The 26479-nt window shown below is 48.5% G+C and overlaps 1 protein-coding gene across 1 annotated transcript in view; it reads right to left on the bottom strand.

Moving 5' to 3' along the window:
• Positions 1-21168, bottom strand: part of STT3B (STT3 oligosaccharyltransferase complex catalytic subunit B) — a 170606-nt gene extending 149438 nt beyond the window's left edge. The window contains exon 1 of the mRNA XM_077268964.1: positions 20784-21168. Within this exon, the coding sequence (XP_077125079.1) occupies positions 20784-21034 (251 nt within the window). The 5' untranslated portion in view covers positions 21035-21168. The remainder of the gene's footprint in view (positions 1-20783) is intronic.
• Positions 21169-26479: the final 5311 nt, after the last annotated feature.

The raw sequence follows: 26479 nt of genomic DNA, 5'->3' as shown, positions 1-26479 counted from the left end.
TGCTTATGTTTAGATTTTGATGTCTTTTTGACCTACAACAAAGCACAAGAAAAAACGGACCATATCAGCACTAGGTGTAACTTTAACACTCACCAAAGGCTGACCCCAAAGGTACCGGTTTCGGAGGAGGTGAATCCACACGTGACGCTGGGGCGCTCGCACGCTGTTGCCCCCGTACCACACTGCTGCTCCTCCTTGAGCGGCTACCGCTCTAGAGGTGCTGCTCAGGCACCTCCACCTGAAGGTGCTCTGCGTCCCCTACCGAGGACATGTTGCAGCCGCGCCTCCTCCACCGGAAGTGTATCAACTACTTCCGGGTCTCCAGCACTGATGAGACGCCGAGCCGGCGCCGCGCTCAAGCGACCCAGGGCGGCTCTGCCCGACCCCTGGGACACGGTCTCCACATGGCCAGACGAGGAGGGGTCTGCAAGCAGGACACCCCCGACGCTGCTTCCAGTATCCACGTCTCTGTCGTTCCCGCAGAGGCTGATGGAGCTGGGTAAGAGCTTCGTGCTTCAGCACCTGTCTGTTCCCATCTAGGACAGGAACCCAAACTGGAGTGGTGAGGGGGACCGCCCCTTTAAATCCTGTAGGTTCCTGTCCAAGATGGTGGGCGGATCCCCTCTCTCGTAGGGTGCTGTCGTGGTGAAAGGAAAATTAGCATTACCATTAACAGGTTATTCACATTTCTAATATTGTAAATAATGCTAAAGGTTTTTAAAATCCAGCAACTTTGCAATTAAAGGGAATCTGTCACACCATTTTTCACCTGTAAGCTAAGGCCACCGCCATCAGGGGCTTATCTACAGCATGCCTGCGCAGGAGCCGCGACAAGAAGCAAAGAGGACGACATCGTATGAAGATGGGAGGCGCCGGACCGGACCGCCCCTGAGTGAGTATAATCTAACTTGTTTTTCTTATTTTTCAGGTTACATCGGGGGCTTATCTACAGCACTACAGAATGATGTTAATAAATACGTGATGGCGGTGGCTTTAGCTTATAGGCGAAAAATGGAGTGACAGATTCCCTTTAAAAATCATGTTTTTCAAAAGCGGGATTTTTACGTTTTTTTCCGCTCAGTGTTTAGGGTACAGTCACTGCTGCAATCTAGTACCAGCAGTTTTGGCCAAGATTCAGAAAGGGGTTGTACAGGCTTGGGGATGCACTATTGTGACTGCAGACTTGTAGATCCTCACAGCGTGCACACTGAAAACAGTCAGGATTATCCAGTGACGGGAGCGGGGGGGGGGGGGGGGGGGGGGTCATGACAGCAAATATGTAATTTGCATACCTGACAGCTAGGCGTGCACATCCTTGCTAAATAAATGTAAATTGAGAGAGGCTAGACATGCGGCTTAAAGTATACAAATCTCATACTTATAGTCGCACTATAGTATCTTGACAGTGCGCACAGAGGACTCACAAGCCAGCAGTTACAGAATGACTAGATGTGAACCAAAAGCCTGGACAACCCATTTAAACTTCTCAATTTGTCTCACTTTTAAATTATCTGAAAGGAATTGTGTTGTTTCAGAAAATCCTAGTGGTTGGATGGTTAGAAAAAACAAACTGCGCTTTGCTTACCAACACCAGCTCCACCACTGCTCCCAATGTATGAACGTGGCTGCAGCCCAACAGGCTGACAGTGTGGTAGTCAATTACGGAGCTCAGCAGCTCTGCCAGCATAGTCAGAATGCCCCACACGGAGCCGTGGCGCTCACTGATTGGCCCCTGCGTGGTGGACGTGTATAATAAAATGTATCAATTTTCACGGTCATAATTCCTGTTCTTCCAGGAAGCTTTAAGCAGTCTCATTATAATCACAGGCAAGATTCCAGTGAACACACCTGTACGTCGTTTACCACAATCCACCATTCACAGTCTGCAATTTCACAGCTGACCTACCCCTCCCTTCACAGTGACTTTTGCACGTTAATGTATATTTCTAGAAAAAGAAGAGCATAAATTTAGAATGGCCAGTGTGACAATTGCAACATTTCTAATATTTAATACAAATAGGGTATGTTCACACGATCCTGATTTCAATCCTTTTTTTTCCAGGACAAAAACCGCAGCTCTTGGCAGAAAACGCAGGTGCGTTTTTGGTGCGTTTTTTGATGCAGTTTTTAGTGCGGTTTTTTATGCAGTTTTCTCTGCAGATTGTCTGTGTTTGACACAAATAAAGCTTTAACTGCAGTGGGGGAAAAAAAAAAAAAAGAAATGATGTCATTTCCTTGTCCAACCCTTTTCTTCTTCCATCCTCCATTTTGGGACTAAACACCAAAATGAGTGGACGTGTTTTGAATGACAGCGCTCCGCAGATTGCTGAGCGTAGGCCAGATCACAGCCCGCGGATCCAGCTCTATCCAGCTATGCGTCATGCGCCCCTATATTTAACATGGGGGCGCATGGACATGCGTCGCACTTGCATTTTGCGCCGCATGCGTCACTGCAGCGCACGCATCCGGGCGCAGAGGTCGCAGCAAGTTGCATTTTTGCTGCGTCCAAAATCAATCAAAAAAAGGACGCATGCGGCGCAAAACGCAGCGTTGTGCATGCGTTTTGCTGCGTTTTTGTTTGCGTTGTGTGTTGCGGCGCCGACGCTGCGGCGCACAACGCAAATGTGAACATAGCCTAAGTGCCACGTATTTCAGTGCCACGTATTTCAGTGCCACGTGCCACGTATTTCAGTGCCACGTATTTCAGTGCCACGTATCACGTATTTCAGTGCCACGTATCACGTATTTCAGTGCCACGTATTTCAGTGCCACGTATTTCAGTGCCACGTATTTCAGTGCCACGTATTTCAGTGCCACGTATTTCAGTGCCACGTATTTCAGTGCCACGTATTTCAGTGCCACGTATTTCAGTGCCACGTATTTCAGTGCCACGTATTTCAGTGCCACGTATTTCAGTGCCACGTATTTCAGTGCCACGTATTTCAGTGCCACGTATTTCAGTGCCACGTATTTCAGTGCCACGTGCCACGTATTTCAGTGCCACGTACTTAAGTGCCACGTACTTCAGTGCCACGTACTTCAGTGCCACGTATCACGTATTTCAGTGCCACGTGCCACATATTTAAGTGACACGTATCACGTATAAGTGCCACGTATTTAATTGCCACGTATTTAAGTGCCACGTATCCCACAAAGGTTTTCCATGGAGAACAGACACATCCAGAGACATGTCTGCTCTCCACGGCTGCAGCAACACACTGACAGGAGCCATAGTTCCTGTCGGTGTCACTGCGCATGCGCGAGCGAGTTTACCGGCGGTCATTGACCCCGGCACTCTCGCTTAACGGCAGTGCTGCGTGGGAAAGTTCAACGCAGCTGTACTGCCGTTAACCGAGACGCCGGAGCCATTGAACTCCGGAACAGTACGCGATACACTGCTAGGAGCTTCGCTCCTGGCAGTGTATCGCCGGAGAGCAGCCGATCGGCGTGGGACACTCGTTTTATGGATTCTGCGGACAGGGAGTATGAATTTGATTTTTTATTTTGTGATTTTTTCCTGGAGGATCGAGGGCTTCGCCTACAAGTGTGCTGTTGGTGAGTATATACTCTGTGTTATGTGTTGTATGTACTGTACTGTGTGTCATGTATGTGTATTGTGTGTAGGTGTTTTGTGTAACTTTACAAATGTGCTAAGTCGCCGGACACAGGGACAACTCTCCCATCCTAATACCGGATGGGAGTAGTAGTCCCATACGGCGACTTAGCACAATGGTGGCACTAGCGTCGCATGGGGACACGCACACACACACGCGCACACACACACACATACCAAATCAATCAAACGGCCGACACGATCCCCATGTGACGGTATGCCTCCATGTCTCTCCGCCCAAGCACTTCCGCCCACGCACTTCCGGCCGCTTCCCCGCACTTCCGGCTGCAGCGGTTCTGCACCACAAACCGCAATAAAACCCGCAGATATATTTTTGATCTGCGGGTTTTACTGCGGGTTTGACCTCATAATGGAGGTCTATGGGTGCAGAACCGCTGCAGTTCTGCACAAAGAAGTGACATGCTCCTTTTTTCCCGCACCGATTCATCGCGGCTTTTTAAGGGAAATTCAGGACCGTGTGCACAGTGGTTCCTGTTTTCCATAGGGGTACATTGTAATGTACCCTGCATGGAAAACAGCTGCGGAACCGCAGCAGCAAAACCGCTGCGGTTCTGCAGTAAAAAACGCACTGTGTGAACATGGCCATAGAGATATGAGAAAAAAAAAAACACATTTAAAAAATATATATATATATATATATATATATATATATATATATATATATATATATATACACACACACACACACACACACATACACACACACTATAAAAGCCCGAAAAACAGGTTAAAAAATACATACAAACAAACAAGTGCTAAGCACCGAATTAGAATATCATCAAAAGTTAATTTCAGTTCTCCAATACAAAAAGTGAAACTCATTATATAAAGTCATTACAGACAGAGTGATCTATTTCAAGGGTTTATTTCTGTTAATGAATGAAACAGAATGAATGAAATGAAAACCCAAAAGACATTTTCTCAGTAAATTAGAATAATTAGCAAAAAAACACTTGAAAAGGCTTCTTAAGCATTTAGAAAGGTCCCTTAGTCGGTTTCAGTAGGCTCCACAATCATGGGGAAGACTGCTGACTTGACAGATGTCCAGAACGCAGTCATTGACACACTCTACAAGGAGGGTAAGCCACAAAGGGTCATTGCTAAAGAAGCTGGCTGTTCACAGAGTGATATATCCAAGCATATTAATAATGGAAAGTTGAGTGGAAGGAAAAAGTGTGGTAGAAAAAGGTGCACAAGCAACCAGGATAACAGCAGCCTTGAAAGGATTGTTAAGAAAAAGACATTCACAAATTAGGGGGCGATTCACAAGGAGTGGACTGCTGCTGGAGTCATTGCTTCAAGAGCCACCACACACAGACGTATCCAGGACATGGGCTACAAGTGTCGCACTCCTTGTATCAAGCCACTCATGACCAATAGACAACGCCAGAAGCGTCTTACCTGGGCCAATGAGAAAAAAAACTGGACTGTTGCTCTGTGGTCCAAGGTGTTGTTTTCAGATTAAAGTAAATTTTGCATTTCATTTGGAAATCAAGGTCCCAGAGTCTGGAGGAAGAGTGGAGAGGCCACAATCCAAGCTGCTTGAGACCTAGTGTGAAGGTTCCACAGTGATGGTTTGGGAAGCCATGTCATCTGCTGGTGTAGGTCCACTGTGTTTTATCAAGACCAAAGTCAGTGCAGCCATCCACCAGAAAATTTTAGAGCACTTCATGCTTCCCTCTGCCAAAAAGCTTTTTGGGGACGGGAATTTCATTCTCCAGCAGGACTTGGCACCTGTTCACACTGCCAAAAAAAACAATACCTGGTTTAAAAACAACCGTATCACTGTGCTTGATTGGCCAGCAAACTCGCCTGACCTTAACCCCATAGAAAATCTATGGGGTATTGTCAAGGGGAAGATGAGCGACATCAGACCCAACAATGCAGACGAGCTGAAAACCGCTATCAAAGCAACCTGGGCTTCCATAACACCTCAGCAGTGCCACAGGCTGATCGACTCCATGCCATGCCACATTGATGCAGTAATTGATGCAAAAAGGAGCGTCAACCAAGTATTCAGTGCATTTACTGAACATACATTTCAGTAGGCCAACATTTCAGATTTTAAAATAATCTTTCAAGCTGGTGTTATACAGTATTCTAATTTACTGAGATAATGACTTGGGTTTTCATTGGCTGTAAGCCATAATCATCAACAGAAATAAACACTTGAAATAGATCACTGTTTGTAATGACTACAGTGCCTACAAGTAGTATTCAACCCCCTGCAGATTTAGCAGGTTTAATAAGATGCAAATAAGTAAGTCTACGTTCACATTTGCGGTCGGCGCCGCAGCGTCGCTGCATGCGTCCCTATATTTAACATGGGGGCGCATGGACATGCGTCGCACTTGCGTTTTGCGCCGCATGCGTCCCTGCGGCGCATGCAGAGGACGCAGCAAGTTGCATTTTTGCTGCGTCCAAAATCAATCAAAAAAAGGACGCATGCGGCGCAAAACGCAACGTTGTGCATGCGTTTTGCTGCGTTTTTGTTTGCGTTGTGGCGCCGACGCTGCGGCGCACAACGCAAATGTGAACGTAGCCTTAGAGCCTTCAAACTTCAAACAAGAGCAGGATTTATTAACAGATGCATAAATCTTACAAACCAAAAAGTTTTGTTGCCCAGTTAAATTTTTATAAATTTTAAACATAAAAGTGTGGGTCAATTATTATTCAACCCCTAGGTTTACTATTTTGTGGAATAACCTTTGTTTGCAATTACAGCTAATAATCGTCTTTTTTAAGACCTTTTCAGGCCGGCACAGGTCTCTGGAGTTATCTTGGCCCACTCCTCCATGCAGATCTTCTCCAAGTTATCTAGGTTCTTTGGGTGTCTCATGTGGACTTTAATCTTGAGCTCCTTCCACAAGTTTTCAATTGGGTTAAGGTCAGGAGACTGACTTGGCCACTGCAACACCTTGATTTTTTGCCTCTTGAACCAGGCCTTGGTTTTCTTGGCTCTGTGCTTTGGGTCATTGTCTTGTTGGAAGATGAAATGACGACCCATCTTAAGATCCTTGATGGAGGAGCGGAGGTTCTTGGCCAAAACCTCTAGGTAGGCCGTGCTATCCATCTTCCCATGGATGCGGACCAGATGGCCAGGCCCCTTGGCTGAGAAACAGCCCCACAGCATGATGCTGCCACCACCATGCTTGACTGTAGGGATGGTATTCTTGGGGTCGTATGCAGTGCCATCCAGTCTCCAAACGTCATGTGTGTGGTTGGCACCAAAGATCTTGATCTTGGTCTCATCAGACCAGAGAACCTTGAACCAGTCAGTCTCAGAGTCCTCCAAGTGATCATGAGCAAACTGTAGACAAGCCTTGACATGATGCTTTGAAAGTAAAGGTACCTTACGGGCTCGTCTGGAACGGAGACCATTGCGGTGGAGTACGTTACTTATGGTATTGACTGAAACCAATGTCCCCACTGCCATGAGATCTTCCCAGAGCTCCTTCCTTGTTGTCCTTGGGTTAGCCTTGACTCTTTGGACAAGCCTGGCCTCGGCACGGGAGGAACCTTTCAAAGGCTGTCCAGGCCGTGGAAGGCTAACAGTAGTTCCATAAGCCTTCCACTTCCGGATGATGCTCCCAACAGTGGAGACAGGTAGGCCCAACTCCTTGGAAAGGGTTTTGTACCCCTTGCCAGCCTTGTGACCCTCCACGATCTTGTCTCTGATGGCCTTGGAATGCTCCTTTGTCTTCCCAATGTTGACCATGTATGAGTGCTGTTCACAAGTTTGGGGAGGGTCTTAAATAGTCAGAAAAGGCTGGAAAAAGATAATTAATCCAAACATGTGAAGCTCATTGTTCTTTGTGCCTGAACTACTTCTTAATACTTTAGGGGAACCAAACAGAATTCTGGTGGGTTGAGGGGTTGAATAATAAATGACCCTCTGAAAAAACTTTTCCCAATTAAAAAAAAAAAATAAAGAAATAACATTCTTTTTTGCTGAAGTGCATTTCACACTTCCAGGCTGATCTACAGTCCAAATGTCACAATGCCAAGTTAATTCCAAATGTGTAAACCTGCTAAATCTGCAGGGGGTTGAATACTACTTGTAGGCACTGTATATAAGTTTCACTTTTGAATTGAAGAACTAAAATAAATTAACTTTTTGATGATATTCTAATATAGTGAGAAGTATATTATATACACACACACACTTCCTATTTGACTTAAGAGATTATTTACTTGATGCCCAATGTATCCACTTGATAGGGGCCAATGTAATCAGATGATGTTATGCCTTGCACTTGTTGGAGGATTTAGGCCTTTTATACATCAGTGAGGTTTCTAGTAAACAGAAACAGAGATGTCTCCGGAACCTTTTTTTCAGACAGACGCAAAAACACATGTGAATAGCACCAAAGACTATAATAGGTACATGGTGTATCCGTGAAAAATACCACAAGTGTAATTTACAGCCATCTGAATAAGTACTTAAAGGGGTTGTCTATACTAAATGTTATGTCCCGAGAAAATTAAAGTGAATACTCGCCTCCAGTGCTGGCGCCATTACCGACTCTCGCTCTCCCGATGGCTGTGATGCGGTATTGTGACACGTGATGCCTGGCGACCAATCAGCACTGGTATCACTGTCTTCGGACAAACTGAACATGAAGAGGAAGCCAGAGATCAGCTGCAGCCCAGATATCCTCTTCATGTTCAGCTTGAGTATAGGTCTTATTATTTTAAATCGGGGCTGAACATTTAGTTTACAAAGGGGTCATCCTAGTAGTGGGCAACCCCTTTAAAAGAAGTTGTCCACTACTTACAAAACCTTATACCCCACGCTTGGCCCCCGATAAAATAAAAAAGCTGTTCCCCCAGTGTTGGCACTCGCAGTCCTGGGGCTCTAATGCGGTTGCATGACAGTGCCCGATCAGCACTGGCCTCACTGTCTCCATCTCAAATTGAACATGAAGAGGAAGTCCGGGCTGCAGCTGATCTCTGACTTCCTCTTTGTGTTCAATTCGTAGGAAAGCGGGGACAGGGATGCAGTGCTGATCAGGGGGGCCAGGGTCAACAGCAACAGCACAGAGCCCAGGGACCACGAGTGCTGACGCAGGAGGAGAGCACAGGCTTTTTTGTTTATTGGGGCCAAGCCTTTAGATCAAGAAGGGGTTGTCCTAGAAGTGGGCAACCATTTAAGGTGGGTTCACATTTTTCTGTGACCAAAACCAACATCACAATTCAATTCTGACCAACGAAATATAGGAATCAGAATCAATGTTCTCAATCTATGGTGGTCCAAGGCGTAAAATCCTGCCCCCCCACCTCCAATAATTTCACCACTCAAAAGAGGTTGTCCTAACCACTTCAGCTTACAGGCCTCACATGGGCACATGGGCATCGTATAGGAGGACCCTCTTACAAGCCAATGCATTGTTCTGCTCCCACTCTACAGCACATACGCCTATAGGGTCACCTACTTGCAGTTCTGTCCTCAGTCTTTCATTTTTCCATTAATATTGGTTGAGTGCTGTAGGTGGCATTTTTTTGAGAAAAGGATGCGAGGTTATAAACGTCAACGACATAAGGACCGGGAAATTTTCATTTTTTTGTATTTTCATAGCTCTAGGATTGGTATTTTTTGCAGGACAATTTAGAGTTGTGAATGACACCATTCACTTTAGCAACGCGAAAAAGAAAATTTTCTAATTAAGTGACATTGCAGAAGGAAGAAAAAAAAAAAAAAATATGTTGCAGTTTTTGGATTTTGCTTTTATGGCGCTCACTGTGGCAAAAAAGACTTGGCAACAGGATTCTCCAGGTCGGTATGATTCAATATCCAAATGATTATTTTATGTGAAAAAAAAAATAATTATGAAACTTGTAAACAAACGGAAAGAAAAAAAAACAAAAAAAAACTTTGCGACTTTTTTTTTTTAAACTAACTTTTGACTTATTGATGGCATTTTTGTGGTACAAATGAAATTTTGATTAATTTCTCAAAAAAAAAAAAAAAAAAAACCACACAAAGCGACCAAAAAATGGCAGTCCTGGAATGACATTCATTTTTGCCATTTAACATATGGTTTATGAAAGGTCGAACATAAAATGCGACAATACCAAATGTTTATTTCGCAATTACTTTTTTTTAAGCAGGAAACGGGGCAAGTTAAGCTTCTACATTTAGGGTATGTGCACACGTTCAGGTTTTTTCGTGGTTAAAACGCTATATAAAAACCTCATTAAAAACGCATACATTATGCATCCTATCATTCAGAATGCATTCTGCATGTTTTGTGCACATGGTGCATTTTTTTCCCGTGAAAAAAACGCATTGCGGTAAAAAAAAGCAGCAAGTTCATTAATTTGCGGATTTTCCGCAATTCTATGCATTTGGAAAAAGACGCACAAAAAACGCATGCGGATTTCTGGCAGAAATGTCCGGCTTTTGTCAGGAAAATTTCTGCAAGAAATCCTGACGTGTGCACATACCCTTAAAGGGAACCTGTCACCCCCAAAATCGATGGTGAGCTAAGCCCTTCGGCATCAGGGGCTTATCTACAGCATTCTGGAATGCTGTAGATAAGCCCTCCGATGTATCCTGAAAGATGAGAAAAAGACGAGAGATTATACTCACCCAGGGGCGGTCCCGCTGCGGTCCAGCGCCTTCCATCTTCTTACGATGACGTCCTCTTCTTGTCTTCCTGCCGCGGCTCCGGCGCACTTTGTCTGCCCTGTTGAGGGCAGAGCAAAGTACTGCAGGGAAAGGTCAGAGAGGCTCAGCGCCCGCGCACTGCTGCACTTTGCTCTGCCCTTAACAGGGCAGACAAAGTACGCCTGCGCTGGAGCCGCAGCGTGAAGACAAGAGGACATCATCGTAAGATGGGAGGCCCCGGACCGCGGCGCCCATCGGACCGGACCGCCCCCCGCCAGGTGAGTATAATCTAACCTCTTTTTCTCAGCTTCATTACATGTGGGGATTCCCTAGCAACCAGGCAACCCCCACATGTACTCAGCCTGGCTAGTAGCTCTAAATCATTCAGCGATGAAAACTAAATCTCTGAGCAGTCAAATACTCGGAGGTCACCCGAGCAACGAGTACACTCGCTCATCACTAATCAGCAGCCAACATTATTTAACCATTGTCGTCAGTGATGACAGAGCATTTAAATGGTTAATCTGCAAGATGAGAAGGCTGAGGTTAAGGGCTCATACTCACCTGCGAGAGACTCGGATGAGTCTCGCACGTCAATACCCGGCATTGCACCCGGCACTCAGGAGTGGAGCGTGCGATTGCATGTATTCCTATGCGGCCGAATGATCCGATCTGAGTGCCGGGTGCAGCGCCGGGTATTAACATGCGAGGCTCATCTGAGTTTCTGGCAGGTGAGTATGAGCCCTAAAGCAAACACTGCCAATGAAGAAGGCTCTGCTCCTAGTCAGCTTCATACTTTGAGCAACAACCTGTGACCTTTATTTTCATTGTAGTTTGCAAAGGAGTTTTATTTATTGAAGTTTTTCTCGAATTTTGGAAAATTGTCCCACATCCGCAACTGAGAACAAAAAAAGACCCCAAAATACAACGTGCTTTACCTACTCATTCTGAGCCGATGCAGCGCAGAATCTCTGCTGCTCCCAGTGGCCACTATAGTCTGTGGCGCCTAAATGTTTTGCAGCACTGCACCCAATAAGTGAGCTCACTGGTGTGTACCAGCAACCCTGGCATCCATGCCAGCACTGCAAACAATATTATACACAGGGAGCAGCACTGGGAGACTCAGTGAGGGTGATTTTGTTTTTTTTTTAAACAAACTGCAGCCAGGGCAGAGGGGATTTCAGAAACTGGAAAACCTCAACATATTTTAAGGGATGCATGTTGCGCTACATTTTATTGTTAAAAGGAACTATACCTAAACAGCCAAAACCTAGATATAAGCACTAAAACTAAACTGAAATCAGGAACAGATAGGAAGGCATTCATCATAACTGTCCAGTAGATCAAATATTGTTATATTCAGTCAAAAGCATCTCTGAATGCATCCCTTCTTATCAAACAGGTCATACACATGAAAAATGCCAACAGCCCCACGAGTCACCCCCCAATATAATTTGTAGGGTTAGAGTCCACAGACCCCATACACATCTAACTGTTGCCTGTCTTTCTACTTACCGTACATTTAATGTGCATGCTTGCTAGATTTGGAAGAAAAAATAGAGAAAAAAGCAGCAATTTCTGGGCACAGCCAAGAAAGGTAGGAGACGGGATGTGTGTTAATGGAGAATTTATTCATACAACGCATTTCAGAGAAAATTTTGCTCCTTCTTGTACCTAGAAATACCGACTCCGAAACGGGTTGTATGAATAGGTTCTCCATAAAGGCACGTCCAGTCTCCTACCCTTCTCGGCAGCGCCTGAGAATTTCCGCTTTTTATCTTCCAGTTTCTTTTCCTTCCTCCCCACCAAGGTGTAGGTCAGTGCCTGGAGCAACAGCCTCTCATTGTGCCGGGTCACAGATCACCGCGGAATCACAACATCTGCCAGCTTACATACAAGTCCTTGCGGTATCACACATGGAGCGCTGACTTCTTCTCTTCCAAGATTTCGGAAAAGGAATGGCAGGATGGCTGATCTCCTGGGACGCTGTTGGCATAGTGCTCTGCCAATAAAGGTGACAAAAAAATGCATCCCCAGGTCCTGTGTACAGTCATCTGCTCTTATTTAACAGGATTCATTTTACTTGGGGATTGTAGGGACCGACAACGTTTGCCTGCAGAACTTTCCTGGACAATACAGAAACTGGTTAATCTGAGGGGCTTTCACACTGTGTTTAGTACACGCTATGTGGATCCGTCGAGGCATACATCCGAACCTCCCCCCAAAAACGGGATTCGGACATATGCGGCGATGGGGTCACAGACTATAATGGTGATGGCAGAGAGAATGTGCGCTTTGCCGTGGATAATTTAAAAGCGTGGAAGCGTAAATGCAAAAACATCTAAGAAATAGGAGGAAAAAAAATATTATACCATGACTGAAAACACAAATCATTAGGTTACAGTGACATGCCAACGATGCCAGTCATAGCTCACCAGCAAACACAATAGAATACTTTTACATATAATATTTATAGGCTCATTACTTTCTCAAATGATTTGTGAACAGACTCAAACCGTAGAGAGAAAATCGAGCTAATAAGCAGAGAACACCGGCTATCTAGCCCTCTCTGCAATCAATGAGCCACCGTTGCTCCAGTGCACTTGTTGGAAATAACCCTTTATTATCTACCTACTTGCCTGATAAGCACAATGCTTACAGCTTTCAGCATGGCCTTTCAGAACTGCAGGACTGGAGGCTTTCAATGCCCGCTTTCTTACATGATCATTTTGGCTGCATTTACTTCCTTAAATCTAAAGCATGTGTCAAGGCCGCGCATTCCCTAATTCAATGTCAAGCGGACAAACGTTGACTCAAATAATTACGGAGAGTGTTTGGCTCCTTCTGCAACATCGTCTTGTGAACACCAAGGAAAGAATAATAATAATAATAATCATCATCATCAAGTCAAACAGCAACAGAAAACGGAAACTCTACTTAAAAGGGATATCTGCTACTAAACTATCACTGCTTAATCATTTCAGAGCCCCATAGAAAATAAAAACAACGTATACGTGACTGCTGCAGCCAATCAGCGGCCACTGATCAGCTGCAGCTCATCAATCTTTAGTCAGAGCGGATATCCACTGATGAAATAATAGGCTGCAGCAGTCAGGTGACAAAATGTCACGTCACCTGGAGGCTAGTATACACTGTTTTAATTCTCTATGGGGCCTGGAATTGATACCTGAAATGTGCCGTTAACCCTATAGCTCCACGCTTCACATGTCGAACGCCCAGCCTCCTTTGATGGGGTCCAACACGTTACATGGAGAGAATAAGGTTGTCACCAGTTTCTCCTAAGCGGACCTGCCATCACGCTTCACAATGCAAAGTGTATAGCTTATTAAACCGGGTGTACTTACTTTGAAACTGCATGTCTTAATGGTTGCATAAAGCGTATTTATCCTCGGCCCACCCAGCCTGTCTGACTTGTAAGGAGCAGGGCGAGATTTCAGCAGCAGGAGGGACACTGAGGAGCTGCCAATCAGGCCACTTGGGTAGAGATGGAGCTTAAAATTCCAAAAAGGAATGTACAGCCATTTAAAATAGGGATTTATAAAGTAAGTACACCATCATCAGGTCCAAGATCTATGTAACAACTTATGCAGTTTGCATCACCAAATCTGCTGACAGATCAGATAGTAGAGAAGCTCTGCAGTATTATAGCAGATCTAAGAGGAAGATGAGGATTCTGTATAAAAGGCTAGATTTTGTGGCTTCAATTGGGTTCGTCAGGGGTCAGTAACCCTGGGAGCCTCATTAGGAGATTCGGGACGGTTAGGTCAGGTGAGAGCCTAATAAAAAAGGTCTTCAGGCCCATCAAGAAGATACAAAGACTAGACCTACAGGCAGTAATGCTTTGGTGCGCGGATTATGTATACTGTTTGAATTGTAGTTACTAGCTTAGTTGCTCAAAAATAAAAAAAACAGCAAATTATACACAACTTTTTTTCTTCAAATGTACAGTTCACTAGCAAAAAGAAATAAATAAAAAAAGCTTATATATGGCTACATCTATGGAACGGTTAAACTAAGTGTTGCATGGTACAAATGCTGTACTACAAAGTACACAAATACTATATACCATACTGTTGGTGTGACTGATCATACTGATCGACACAAAAGAAACATTTATGTTCGCAGTAAGCCACATAAAATAAAAATGGAAAAAAAAACTGTTTTGCCCTCCCCCAAAGTAATAAACTTTACAAGTCAGATATAAGTCAATATTGTGCATCTGAGAAATACAACTCATCCTGTAAACCAACTATAATGTTACTAAGGCTACTTTCACACTAGCGTCGTACGACGCACATCGCAATGCGTCGTTTTGGGAAAAAAACGCATCCTGCAGGCAATCTCCATAGACTTGCATTAGCGACGCATTGCAACGGATTGCCACATGTCGCAACCGTCATGCGACGGTTGCGTCGGCACAAAAAAAGTTACATGTAACGTTTTTTGGTGCGTCGTGTCCGCCATTTCCGCCGGAACTCCGCCCCCACCTCCCCGGACATCACAATGGGGCAGCGGATGCGTTTTAAAACTGCATCCGCTGCCCCCGTTGTGTTTTTAACTCACAGTTTACGTCGGAACGTCGCATTGCGACGTGCGTTGTACGACGCTAGTGTGAAAATAGCCTAATATACCGTAATTGATAATTTGAAAGAGAAAAAAAAACTAGATATACGGTATATGCATCGTCCGCACGTTCCAAAATAGGTTGGCTCTAAAGAGCTTAAATCCCTTATAAATTAAAAAAAAATGACCAAAAATAACATTTGGATAACAGAACCTGTACTTTTTACCATGCAAGAACCCGCATTTGCAACTTAAAGGGAATCACGGGGTCTTTTGCCACCTAATCTGAGAGCAGCAAGATGTAGGAGCAGAGACACTGATTCCAGCGATATCAGTAACTGGTCTGCTTTCAGCAGTTTTGATAAAAAAAACTCTTATGAAAAGATTCTCTCTTGAATACTAATAACCCTGCTGCCAAGTACACCTCCATAGTCATGAGCCCTATATAACCCTGCCCCCACCACTGATTAGCTGTTTTCTGTGTACAGTGCATAGGCAGAAAGCTGCCAATCAGTGCTGTGAGCTGAGTTATCCAGAGCTCATTATTCAGAAAACTGGTAGATCTCCAGCAGCTAGAACAAGGAGCGAGCAGCTCAGTGAGTGATACATCTCTGGAGTCAGGGTCTCTGCCTCTACATTATGCTGCCCTCAGATGGGGCAGCAAAGCTTGGTGGCAGGAAGTGGAGCAGGGTAGTTATTGAGTGCGGTCACTGTGGCTTGGCCTAACGTCTAAGCCCCCCTTTTTTCTACCACATTAGGTCAGCAGAAAAAAATTCCACTTTTTCCTGCTCCTTTCACTTCTGCAATTCCACATTACCCTGCAAATCATTGGTTGCAAGACGCCTTTGAACACATAGACACACAGCCATAAGTACTCTAAAATAATCCTTTAATCTGGCATCCAATAGTCCATTACCGAATTGCACTGTAATATGGTAAAAAAAAAATACTCCAAATCTGAGCCTCCGGGGATTACACAGATTAACACAGCGGTAGTATCAGATCTTAGTTTGGGCTGACCTCCTGGGGTTCTATGTGCTTATCTGCAAACATCTAATAATCCAGACCACTGGCATGCCCCCTTAATGCTGGATTAAGGAATTACACTGTATGTATTCTGTACCTTATAGATTTATAAACCTAAAGACATGGATATTCCTGGTAAGCAGCATGTAATCACAAGGCAGGGCTGTAACCCCAGCCACAAGCTCATAATCACTAGTCTGAGCAGCCACTAACGGAGGAGGCGGCTCTGGATCTCAGCGCTGCGCTCACTCCTGCCAGACAGCGATGTGACAGTGCACCAGAGAAGGGCATATGGCAGGGTGGGAGATCAAGCTCATCCTCACCCCTCCCTCCCTAAAAATCAAATCATCTCCTGCGGACAAGGAATGTGCCGCAAACATGAAGACGTAGGAGTCATGAAGAAGGGAGGCAGCGGGCAGGAAGCTCAGCACTTTACCGTACATCAAAGAGCTGGCGGGCAACAATCTACCATCCATTTCATGGAGATGAAGAACCCCCCTTATCAGACGGATGCTCAAAAGACAACCGGAAAATTTGACACTTCTGTATTAAAGACATTACACCATCTTGTCAAGGGGCAGAGCATGACAGCCCCAGCTAACCAGTATATGCCAGTGCCTGGCCAACCAGGGCACTAGAGAAGCCGTATATGACAGCAATGAATGACTCCTTGTACTTCATGCAGCACCTAGTGCCAAGCAATACTGTGCCAGGAGATGGTCATATATTTATCTTCTAGACACAGTGTAACCAGTGATTGATCACCCTGGCCACTACAAACAGTACATGCCAACATGAGGAGGCACAGTGACCAGGTACGTGCCAATCCCTTATTGCACTGCACACTACAGACATAGCACATGCCAGTGTATGAGGCGGCACAGTGACCAGGTACGTGCCAGTCCCTGATTGCTTTGCTCATTGCCAGTGCACAGGGGGCAGAGTGACCAGTTATGTACAGATCCCTGATCATCCTGCATGCTGGACATCGCACACGCCAGTTAGAGGGGAACAGTGAACTAGTACATGCCAGTGCCTGACTACATCATATACTTCAGAGATGGCACTAGCCAGCATATGAAAAAGTCTAGGAACTAAGTACTTGCCAGCCACACACAATATGCCAGCCACACACAGAATATGCCAGTGCCCAAGAATCCTGTATACCACGGACATAGTACATACCAGTATATGAAAGTGTAGTGACCAAGTATGTGCCAGTGTACGGAAGTGCCAAGTCCATGGAGCGACTGATCACCCCAGTAACAACATCCACCACCATAAAAGAATCCCTTGCAGAACAGTATATACTAGTAGCTACTAAACCAGTGTATGCCCAGTGGTTGCCCCCCAGTCCTCTGCACTGCACGCCAGGCCTGATCACTTCAGACACTTGGCCAGCAGTCTGTACCAATACATGCCAGCTCTAGATGGCCCACTGCCACAACAGGTGCCACAAAGTGACAAGCTACAAAGACTCATTTTCAACCTTAAGGTTTCAGTGCAGAGAAAGTTGAGCCCATGACACATCGCACCTCCTGGCCAGTGATTGACGGCAGCTGGGCACAGGTACCAGGGCAGACAGTAACATACACACTGGTCAATCACTACAGCCCAAGGCAAAGTGCAAGCAGTGCCAGCCGGCCACAGAAGCCTTTGAGCCAGGCAGGGCTCTGGGGCACAGTTCGTAGAGCATGGTTGGACCTGTCTGGCACAGCCCGGGGGCACAGTACAGTCTGCATGTAGAGCATGGTGCTACCTGCCTGGCACAGTCTGTATGTAGAGCATGGTCCTCGCACAGTAAAGTCTGTATGCAGAGCATGGTCCTGGCACATTCTGCAGAACATGGTCCTAGCACAGTACAGTCTAAGTAGAGCATGTTGCTACCTGCCTGGCACAGTACAGTCTGTATGTAGAGCATGTTGCTACCTGCCTGGCACAGTACAGTCTGTATGTAGAGCATGTTGCTACCTGCCTGGCACAGTACAGTCTGTATGTAGAGCATGGTGCTACCTGCCTGGCACAGTCGGCAGAGCGCGGTCCTGGCACAGTCGGCAGAGCGCGGTCCTGGCACAGTCTGTACAGCGCGGTCGGCAGAGCGCGGTCCTGGCACAGTCTGTACAGCGCGGTCGGCAGAGCGCGGTCCTGGCACAGTCTGTACAGCGCGGTCGGCAGAGCGCGGTCCTGGCACAGTCTGTACAGCGCGGTCTGCAGAGCGCGGTCCTGGCACAGTCTGTACAGCGCGGTCTGCAGAGCGCGGTCCTGGCACAGTCTGTACAGCGCGGTCTGCAGAGCGCGGTCCTGGCACAGTCTGTACAGCGCGGTCTGCAGAGCGCGGTCCTGGCACAGTCTGTACAGCGCGGTCTGCAGAGCGCGGTCCTGGCACAGTCTGTACAGCGCGGTCTGCAGAGCGCGGTCCTGGCACAGTCTGTACAGCGCGGTCTGCAGAGCGCGGTCCTGGCACAGTCTGTACAGCACAGTCTGCAGAGCGCGGTCCTGGCACAGTCTGTACAGCACAGTCTGCAGAGCGCGGTCCTGGCACAGTCTGTACAGCACAGTCTGCAGAGCGCGGTCCTGGCACAGTCTGTACAGCACAGTCTGCAGAGCGCGGTCCTGGCACAGTCTGTACAGCACAGTCTGCAGAGCGCGGTCCTGGCACAGTCTGTACAGCACAGTCTGCAGAGCGCGGTCCTGGCACAGTCTGTACAGCACAGTCTGCAGAGCGCGGTCCTGGCACAGTCTGTACAGCACAGTCTGCAGAGCGCGGTCCTGGCACAGTCTGTACAGCACAGTCTGCAGAGCGCGGTCCTGGCACAGTCTGTACAGCACAGTCTGCAGAGCGCGGTCCTGGCACAGTCTGTACAGCACAGTCTGCAGAGCGCGGTCCTGGCACAGTCTGTACAGCACAGTCTGCAGAGCGCGGTCCTGGCACAGTCTGTACAGCACAGTCTGCAGAGCGCGGTCCTGGCACAGTCTGTACAGCACAGTCTGCAGAGCGCGGTCCTGGCACAGTCTGTACAGCACAGTCTGCAGAGCGCGGTCCTGGCACAGTCTGTACAGCACAGTCTGCAGAGCGCGGTCCTGGCACAGTCTGTACAGCACAGTCTGCAGAGCGCGGTCCTGGCACAGTCTGTACAGCACAGTCTGCAGAGCGCGGTCCTGGCACAGTCTGTACAGCACAGTCTGCAGAGCGCGGTCCTGGCACAGTCTGTACAGCACAGTCTGCAGAGCGCGGTCCTGGCACAGTCTGTACAGCACAGTCTGCAGAGCGCGGTCCTGGCACAGTCTGTACAGCACAGTCTGCAGAGCGCGGTCCTGGCACAGTCTGTACAGCACAGTCTGCAGAGCGCGGTCCTGGCACAGTCTGTACAGCACAGTCTGCAGAGCGCGGTCCTGGCACAGTCTGTACAGCACAGTCTGCAGAGCGCGGTCCTGGCACAGTCTGTACAGCACAGTCTGCAGAGCGCGGTCCTGGCACAGTCTGTACAGCACAGTCTGCAGAGCGCGGTCCTGGCACAGTCTGTACAGCACAGTCTGCAGAGCGCGGTCCTGGCACAGTCTGTACAGCACAGTCTGCAGAGCGCGGTCCTGGCACAGTCTGTACAGCACAGTCTGCAGAGCGCGGTCCTGGCACAGTCTGTACAGCACAGTCTGCAGAGCGCGGTCCTGGCACAGTCTGTACAGCACAGTCTGCAGAGCGCGGTCCTGGCACAGTCTGTACAGCACAGTCTGCAGAGCGCGGTCCTGGCACAGTCTGTACAGCACAGTCTGCAGAGCGCGGTCCTGGCACAGTCTGTACAGCACAGTCTGCAGAGCGCGGTCCTGGCACAGTCTGTACAGCACAGTCTGCAGAGCGCGGTCCTGGCACAGTCTGTACAGCACAGTCTGCAGAGCGCGGTCCTGGCACAGTCTGTACAGCACAGTCTGCAGAGCGCGGTCCTGGCACAGTCTGCAGAGCGCGGTCCTGGCACAGTCTGCAGAGCGCGGTCCTGGCACAGTCTGCAGAGCGCGGTCCTGGCACAGTCTGTACAGCACAGTCTGTAGAGCGCGGTCCTGGCACAGTCTGTACAGCACAGTCTGCAGAGCGCGGTCCTGGCACAGTCTGTACAGCACAGTCTGCAGAGCGCGGTCCTGGCACAGTCTGTACAGCACAGTCTGCAGAGCGCGGTCCTGGCACAGTCTGCAGAGCGCGGTCCTGGCACAGTCTGTACAGCACAGTCTGCAGAGCGCGGTCCTGGCACAGTCTGTACAGCACAGCCTGCAGAGCACGGTCCTGGCACAGTCTGTACAGTTCAGCCTGCAGAGCGCGGTCCTGGCACAGTCTGTACAGTTCAGCCTGCAGAGCACGGTCCTGACAGTCTTACAGTTCAGCCTGCAGAGCACGGTCCTGACAGTCTTACAGTTCAGCCTGCAGAGCATGGTCTGGCACAGTCTGTACAGTACAGTCTGCAGAGCATGGTCTGGCATAGTCTGTACAGTTCAGCCTGCAGAGCATGGTCTGCACAGTCTGTACAGCACAGCCTGCAGAGCATGGTCTGGCACAGTCTGTACAGTACAGTCTGCAGAGCATGGTCTGGCACAGTCTGTACAGTACAGTCTGCAGAGCATGGTCTGGCATAGTCTGTACAGTACAGCCTGCAGAGCACGGTCCTGGCACAGTCTGTACAGTACAGTCTGCAGAGCATGGTCCTGGCACAGTCTTACAGTTCAGCCTGCAGAGCATGGTCCTGGCACAGTCTTACAGCTCAGCATGCAGAGCATGGTCTGACACAGTCTGTACAGTACAGCCTGCAGAGCGCGGTCCTGGCACAGTCTGTACAGTACAGTCTGCAGAGCATGGTGCCACCAGGCAGCCTCCTGCACTTTGACCATTCCCGTGCTCGGCCCTCCCTGCCCGGTGCCACCTCCCAGCACACGGCGCGCACTCACCAGGGGTCGAACTCGTGGATGATGCTCTCAAAGCGGATAACTGCGAAGAGCCTGGAGCTGAAGCCGGCCAGCCAGGCCAGGAAGAGGATGGTGAAGGAGAGCAGGGACTGCCAGCCCGCCGGCTGCGACAAGCCCCCCGAGAGCCCTCCCCCGGGGGAGTCCGAGCGCCCGGGGCTCAGGGCGGGGGAGGAGGCCCCGGAGTTGGCGGTCGCCGCTTTGTGCTTATTATCCAGGGCTGCGTGCTCCGCCATGTTGGATTCCCCCCCGCTGGCCGCCGCTCCTCCTCCTCCCGGGGTGGGGGTGTGTGTTGGGGGCGGGAGGGGGCTGTGGACGGTCGGTGACTGCTCGGGAATGAGGAGGGAGCTTTACAATGCGCAGGCACGGGGCTCGTCCGCTGCAGGACGCCGGTTTCCTCCGCAGCTCCGTGTCACTACAAGTCGAGATTCCTTCGGAGCGTCCGAGCGCGCCGTCCTCATCCCAGTCCCGGGAGTAATCCAGACGAGAGGCCGGCGGGACGGAGCCGCTCAGCGCTCCTCAGCTCAAATGACATTTCCTAGTCAGAGCTGAGGGGAGGGAGGGGCGTCATGACAAGCCCCGCCCACTCTTACAGTACCTAAACTCCCCGCCAATAAACAAGCGACAGGTACGTTGGAGGCGGAGCTACGGAAACCCTAGAGCCAGTGGCAGACAATAGACTGCCAACACCCGCCTTTTTCCGCTGCTGATGACGTCACGCGGAGGCGGGACCTCCCTGACACTTCCCTGTGGGCCTAAGGCACGTGCTGTCAGATGAACTGGAGAAAGGAAGAGCGTGAGTGATTGACAGGACGTCTCCACCAATAGCAATGCAAAGCATACGGGAAGGGCGGGGACTCTACGGAGACTGCGGAAAATGAGCGTTGGCTGGGGGCGCGGCTTATGGGCCTCGTCATCCAATTATTTCTCTCCAATGTGTGAGGTTCTGCCGTCAACTCATTCATTGCTGGAAACGTGAGCGCGGGGCGGCTGCACCCGGCGGAGACGAGGCGGGGTGTGCGCACTCTGCATGGCGCCCCGTGTGCTGGCCGTTATCCCGTGTGTGTGAGGCGCAGCCTGCCCGGGTGGTGCTGCTCTGCGGTCACACCGCATGGGGGCAGTGTCTGCTCATCCGCGGCTGTGCTGTCAGCCATCACCGCCTCATTGTGGCTGGTGGGGCACCTGTGTGATTGCTGGGGCAGGACCCTGAGACCCCCCATCTCAGCATCCCAGGACCCGGCCAGATCATAGCCGTGTCACTAGCACCTGGTCACTGGGGTCTCCAGTACAGATTATTTCATCCGTTCGGAAGCGTTCGCCAATCTCACATTCGGCACGGGCGTAGCTCATTCGATTTCAGGCATTTTCCTCAAAAGTCGGCGAACTTCGGTCACAGTTCTGTAAATTATTGAGTTTCCGCTCTTGTCAGGAGTTTGGCACGGATAGTGATGCTGTATGATGGGCCGCGGCGGGGGGGGACGTGTTTTATGGAGGGGGGTGTCTAGGTCAGAGGAGCTGCGGACTGTAATTATTATTTTTTTATTGACTTAGGCTGCTGGAATCTCCACACACGATCAGGGCGCAGAAACCATCCACAGCGTCCAGACACAAGGGCTTCTGTCATTGGCTGTTGAAGTCACGTGTTCCTCTCCATAGAACAAGTGAAAAAGTGACATGTGGTTTCTGTGCCATTTTGTCAGTGTAACAGCGCAGAGAGGCCACTGCAAGTAGTCAGCTGGATAAGATCCTGTGAAATCCACCTTCCAGCATCTAACTAGTTTGTGCTAATAGTGTGACGCAGCCGGGAGAGCCCGCATTTCGGACATATAGTTTGTGCTGATACTGTGGGCCAGACACCAGCCACGTGTCTGAATCCTTTCTGATAACCGTGTGGGCTAGACACACTATCTCCGCAAATAAATACTGATAATTTAGTGACTGACAGGTCTGGGCCTAGGGTTGTGATACAGCTGCTTAAAAAAGGGGAAGGGTACAACCAACATGAGTGGGGAAAAAGCGAGGTCATGGTGGAAGGGGGAATAGGCTTGATGTTCGACGTGTGCGTGGGTTAGGTGGTAATGTTACTGAAAACTCTACTGAACAAACACCATCTCGTCCTATCCAAAGACGACTGACAACACCTGTTACTGGACGGGCTACTCGACTCCCTGTCTTTGGCAGCCACACAACGGTACACCTTGTAGAGGAGGGCCAGAAAGAGCATGTGATTCAGTGGATGGCATGCGCTGCTTCAAGTGACATCTCCTCTTCTTCCCCCTTAACATCACACATGGTACTATCCACGTAGGAGGCACCCCAATTACCCTTGTTTCCGCCTGTGTAACAACTCTCCAAACCGCCCAACTGACTGGGGAACCAGCATTCTGCAGGCATTCTATTCCATTAGCATCAGAGGTCTGCTCTATAGATTCACAAAATCTAGAGGAGGAAAGCATCTGCACCGATGCCCCAATTTTTTTTCAGTTGGATCCGGGGACAGACAAAGTAGGGTCCGAGCAGAATCCAGACCCTCTTCCACTCATCCTGATGAGACTCGGATACGCGGATTGTACTGTGGTGTCAGGGCCGGAAGAGGAGGAGGGTGACTCTCAGGGTAAGGAGTGGGAGAACAGATACTAGCGATGAGGTTGTAGATCCCACTTGGTGTGAACCCAGAGGTACGCAACTGAGTAGCTCAGCAGAGGAGGAGGAAGATGAGATTACTTTGCAGCTTGCCGCACAGACATGGAGTGATGCAACCACGACAAGCACTGCATCCTCAGCCACAATTCTGGCTGTGGCTATCACTGGTCGTGAGTCTGTAGTTTGCAGGGGCGGCAAGGGTTGCCTAGCCTGGATCTTTTTTGAGACTGCAAAGCATGACCCAATTCACATTATTTGCCAGCTTTTCAGAAAATGACTCAGTAGAGGCAAAATTGCAATAATTTGATTACTACATGCATGAACCGGCACATGCGAGATCTGAGTGTCTCTGCGCTACAATGCGGACAAGCGGGTGTCACGGACGTGGTTTGTGGACTGGATGGTGCAGCAGGCTATGAACATAAGGATGAATGACCTCGGGGAGATCAAAACATCCAACACCGCGGAGACACCATCACGTGGTTCTCAACGCAGTGATCCAGAACACTGCCCCCATCATGAGGGCAGTGTTCTGGATCACTGCGTTGAGAAACACGTGATGGTGTCTCCGCGGTGCTGGATGTTTTGATCTCCCCGAGGTCATTCATCCTTATGTTCATAGCCTTTTCACTAGGCACTGCTCCTAATAGCCAGTTTCCTACTCCACACTGATGAGGGGCAAATACCCCGAAACAGCTGTCTGTGGATGGATACCTTGTTTTGGCATAGGTGGTTTTCCTTTATTGGATGCTGCCCTTCCTGTGGTTGTTCCTTCCTGGTGAAAGACCTGGCTATTCATTGCTTGCGTTGAGAAACACGTGATGGTGTCTCTGCGGCTTTTCTACATGGATGGTGCAGCAGACAGTGCTTGAATCAGTGCAGCTGGCTGAGTTCGTGTCAGAGTGCAGCAGGCAGGATCTGCATCAGAGTGCAGCAGGCAGGATCTGCATCAGAGTGCAGCAGGCAGGATCTGTACCAGAGTGCAGCAGGCAGGATCTGCACAAGATTGTAGCAGGCAAGATCTGCACAAGATTGTAGCAGGCAAGATCAGCACCAGAGTACAGCAGGAACTGGTACGCAACCTTACACAACTTAGACTGCAGAACAGGAAGGTTGCTCAGGCACCTCCACAGTGAGGAGGAAGCAATATATACATAATGCCCCACAGCCATTGGCTGGGGCGAAAATGGCAAGTGCACACGCTGGCCCTTTAAGAGGGCGGCAGCGTGTGTGCCCTAAGGACATGGCTGGGAGCCCGGCTGGAAGCTCTGCTGGACGCTGGAGCCGACCGCAGCGCGGGTGAGTAAAGTGACACGCCAGAGACCCTGCCTGGGGCCATTATATTATATAGAAGGCTACAGTGGTATGTAAAAGTTTGTGCACCCCTGGTCAAAATTATTGTTATTGTGAACAGTTAACAGAGTTGAAGATACAGCCTTTCCAACACCAGGTCAGATTACCAATGCACTTAGTGAGTATTTAACCCCTTCCCGACATGTGACGGTATAGTACGTCACATGTCGGGACCCCCGCTTTGATGTGCGCTCCGGCGGTGAGCGCACATCAAAGTCGCGACATGTCAGCTGTTTTTTACAGCTGACATGTGCGCGCAATAGCGGCGGGTGAAATCGCGATCACCCGCCGCTATTAACTAGTTAAATGCCGCTGTCAAACTCAGACAGCGGCATTTAACTACCGCATCCGGCCGTGCGGCCGGATATGAGCGCATCGCCGACCCCCGTCACATGATCGGGGGTCGGCGATGTGTCAGGAAGGTAACCATAGAGGTCCTTGAGACCTCTATGGTTACTGATTGCCGGTGGCTGTGAGCGCCCCCCTGTGGTCGGCGCTCACAGCACACCTGCAAATCTGCTGTGTAGCAGCGATCTTATGATCACTGCTGCATAGCAGAGCCGATCGGGTTGTGCCTGCTTCTAGCCTCCCATGGAGGCTATAGAAGCATGGCAAAAGTAAAAAAAAAAAGTTTTTAAAAATGTGAAAAAAATAAAAAAAATATAAAAGTTTAAATCACCCCCCTTTCGCCCCAATCAAAATAAATCAATAAAAAAAAAACCCAACCTACACATATTTGGTATCGCCGCGTTCAGAATCGCCCGATCTATCAATAAAAAAAAAGCATTAACCTGATCGCTAAATGGCGTAATGAGAAAAAAATTCGAAACGCCAGATTTACGTTTTTTTGGTCGCCACGACATTGCATTAAAATGCAATAACGGGCGATCAAAAGAACGTATCTACACCAAAATGCTATCATTAAAAACGCCAGCTCGGCACGCAAAAAATAAGCCCTCACCTGACCCCAGATCACGAAAAATGGAGACGCTACGAGTATCGGAAAATGGCGCAATTTTGTTTTGTTTTGTTTTTTGCAAAGTTTGGAATTTTTTTTCACCACTTAGGTGAAAAATAACCTAGTCATGTTAGGTGTCTATAAACTCGTAGTGACCTGGAGAATCATAATGGCAGGTCAGTTTTAGCATTTAGTGAACCTAGCAAAATAGGCAAGCAAAAAACAAGTGTGGGATTGCACTTTTTTTGCAATTTCACTGCACTTGGAATTTTTTTCCCGTTTTCTAGTACACGACATGCTAAAACCAATGATGTCGTTCAAAAGTACAACTCGTCCCGCAAAAAATAAGCCCTCACATGGCCAAATTGACGGAAAAATAAAAAAGTTATGGCTCTGGGAAGGAGGGTAGCGAAAAACGAAAATGGAAAAACGGAAAAAGCTCCGGGGGTGAAGGGGTTAAGGAGCCTTTGCCACTATCCCTATACACGCCTCACAAAGAAGCTTTCGCGAAACGCGCCTTGGGGGTCTATCACCTCCCAGCATGAGGTAATATCCATCACTTTATCCTGAGTCCTGCTACCTTTTGGGACCATTGAAAACCTTTCTAATAGCACGACAGTGTGAATTTATCTGGGACTCTAGTGTTCGCAATGGTGTGGCATGCTGCTACACTAAGGGAACTTTCCCAATGTTACTAATAATTTAACATATCACCTATGTGATCGAC

The sequence above is a fragment of the Ranitomeya variabilis genome, chromosome 6 (genome assembly GCF_051348905.1).
Source record: "Ranitomeya variabilis isolate aRanVar5 chromosome 6, aRanVar5.hap1, whole genome shotgun sequence".
Taxonomy (NCBI): domain Eukaryota; kingdom Metazoa; phylum Chordata; class Amphibia; order Anura; family Dendrobatidae; genus Ranitomeya; species Ranitomeya variabilis.
This window is presented reverse-complemented; position numbering and strand designations above follow the sequence as displayed.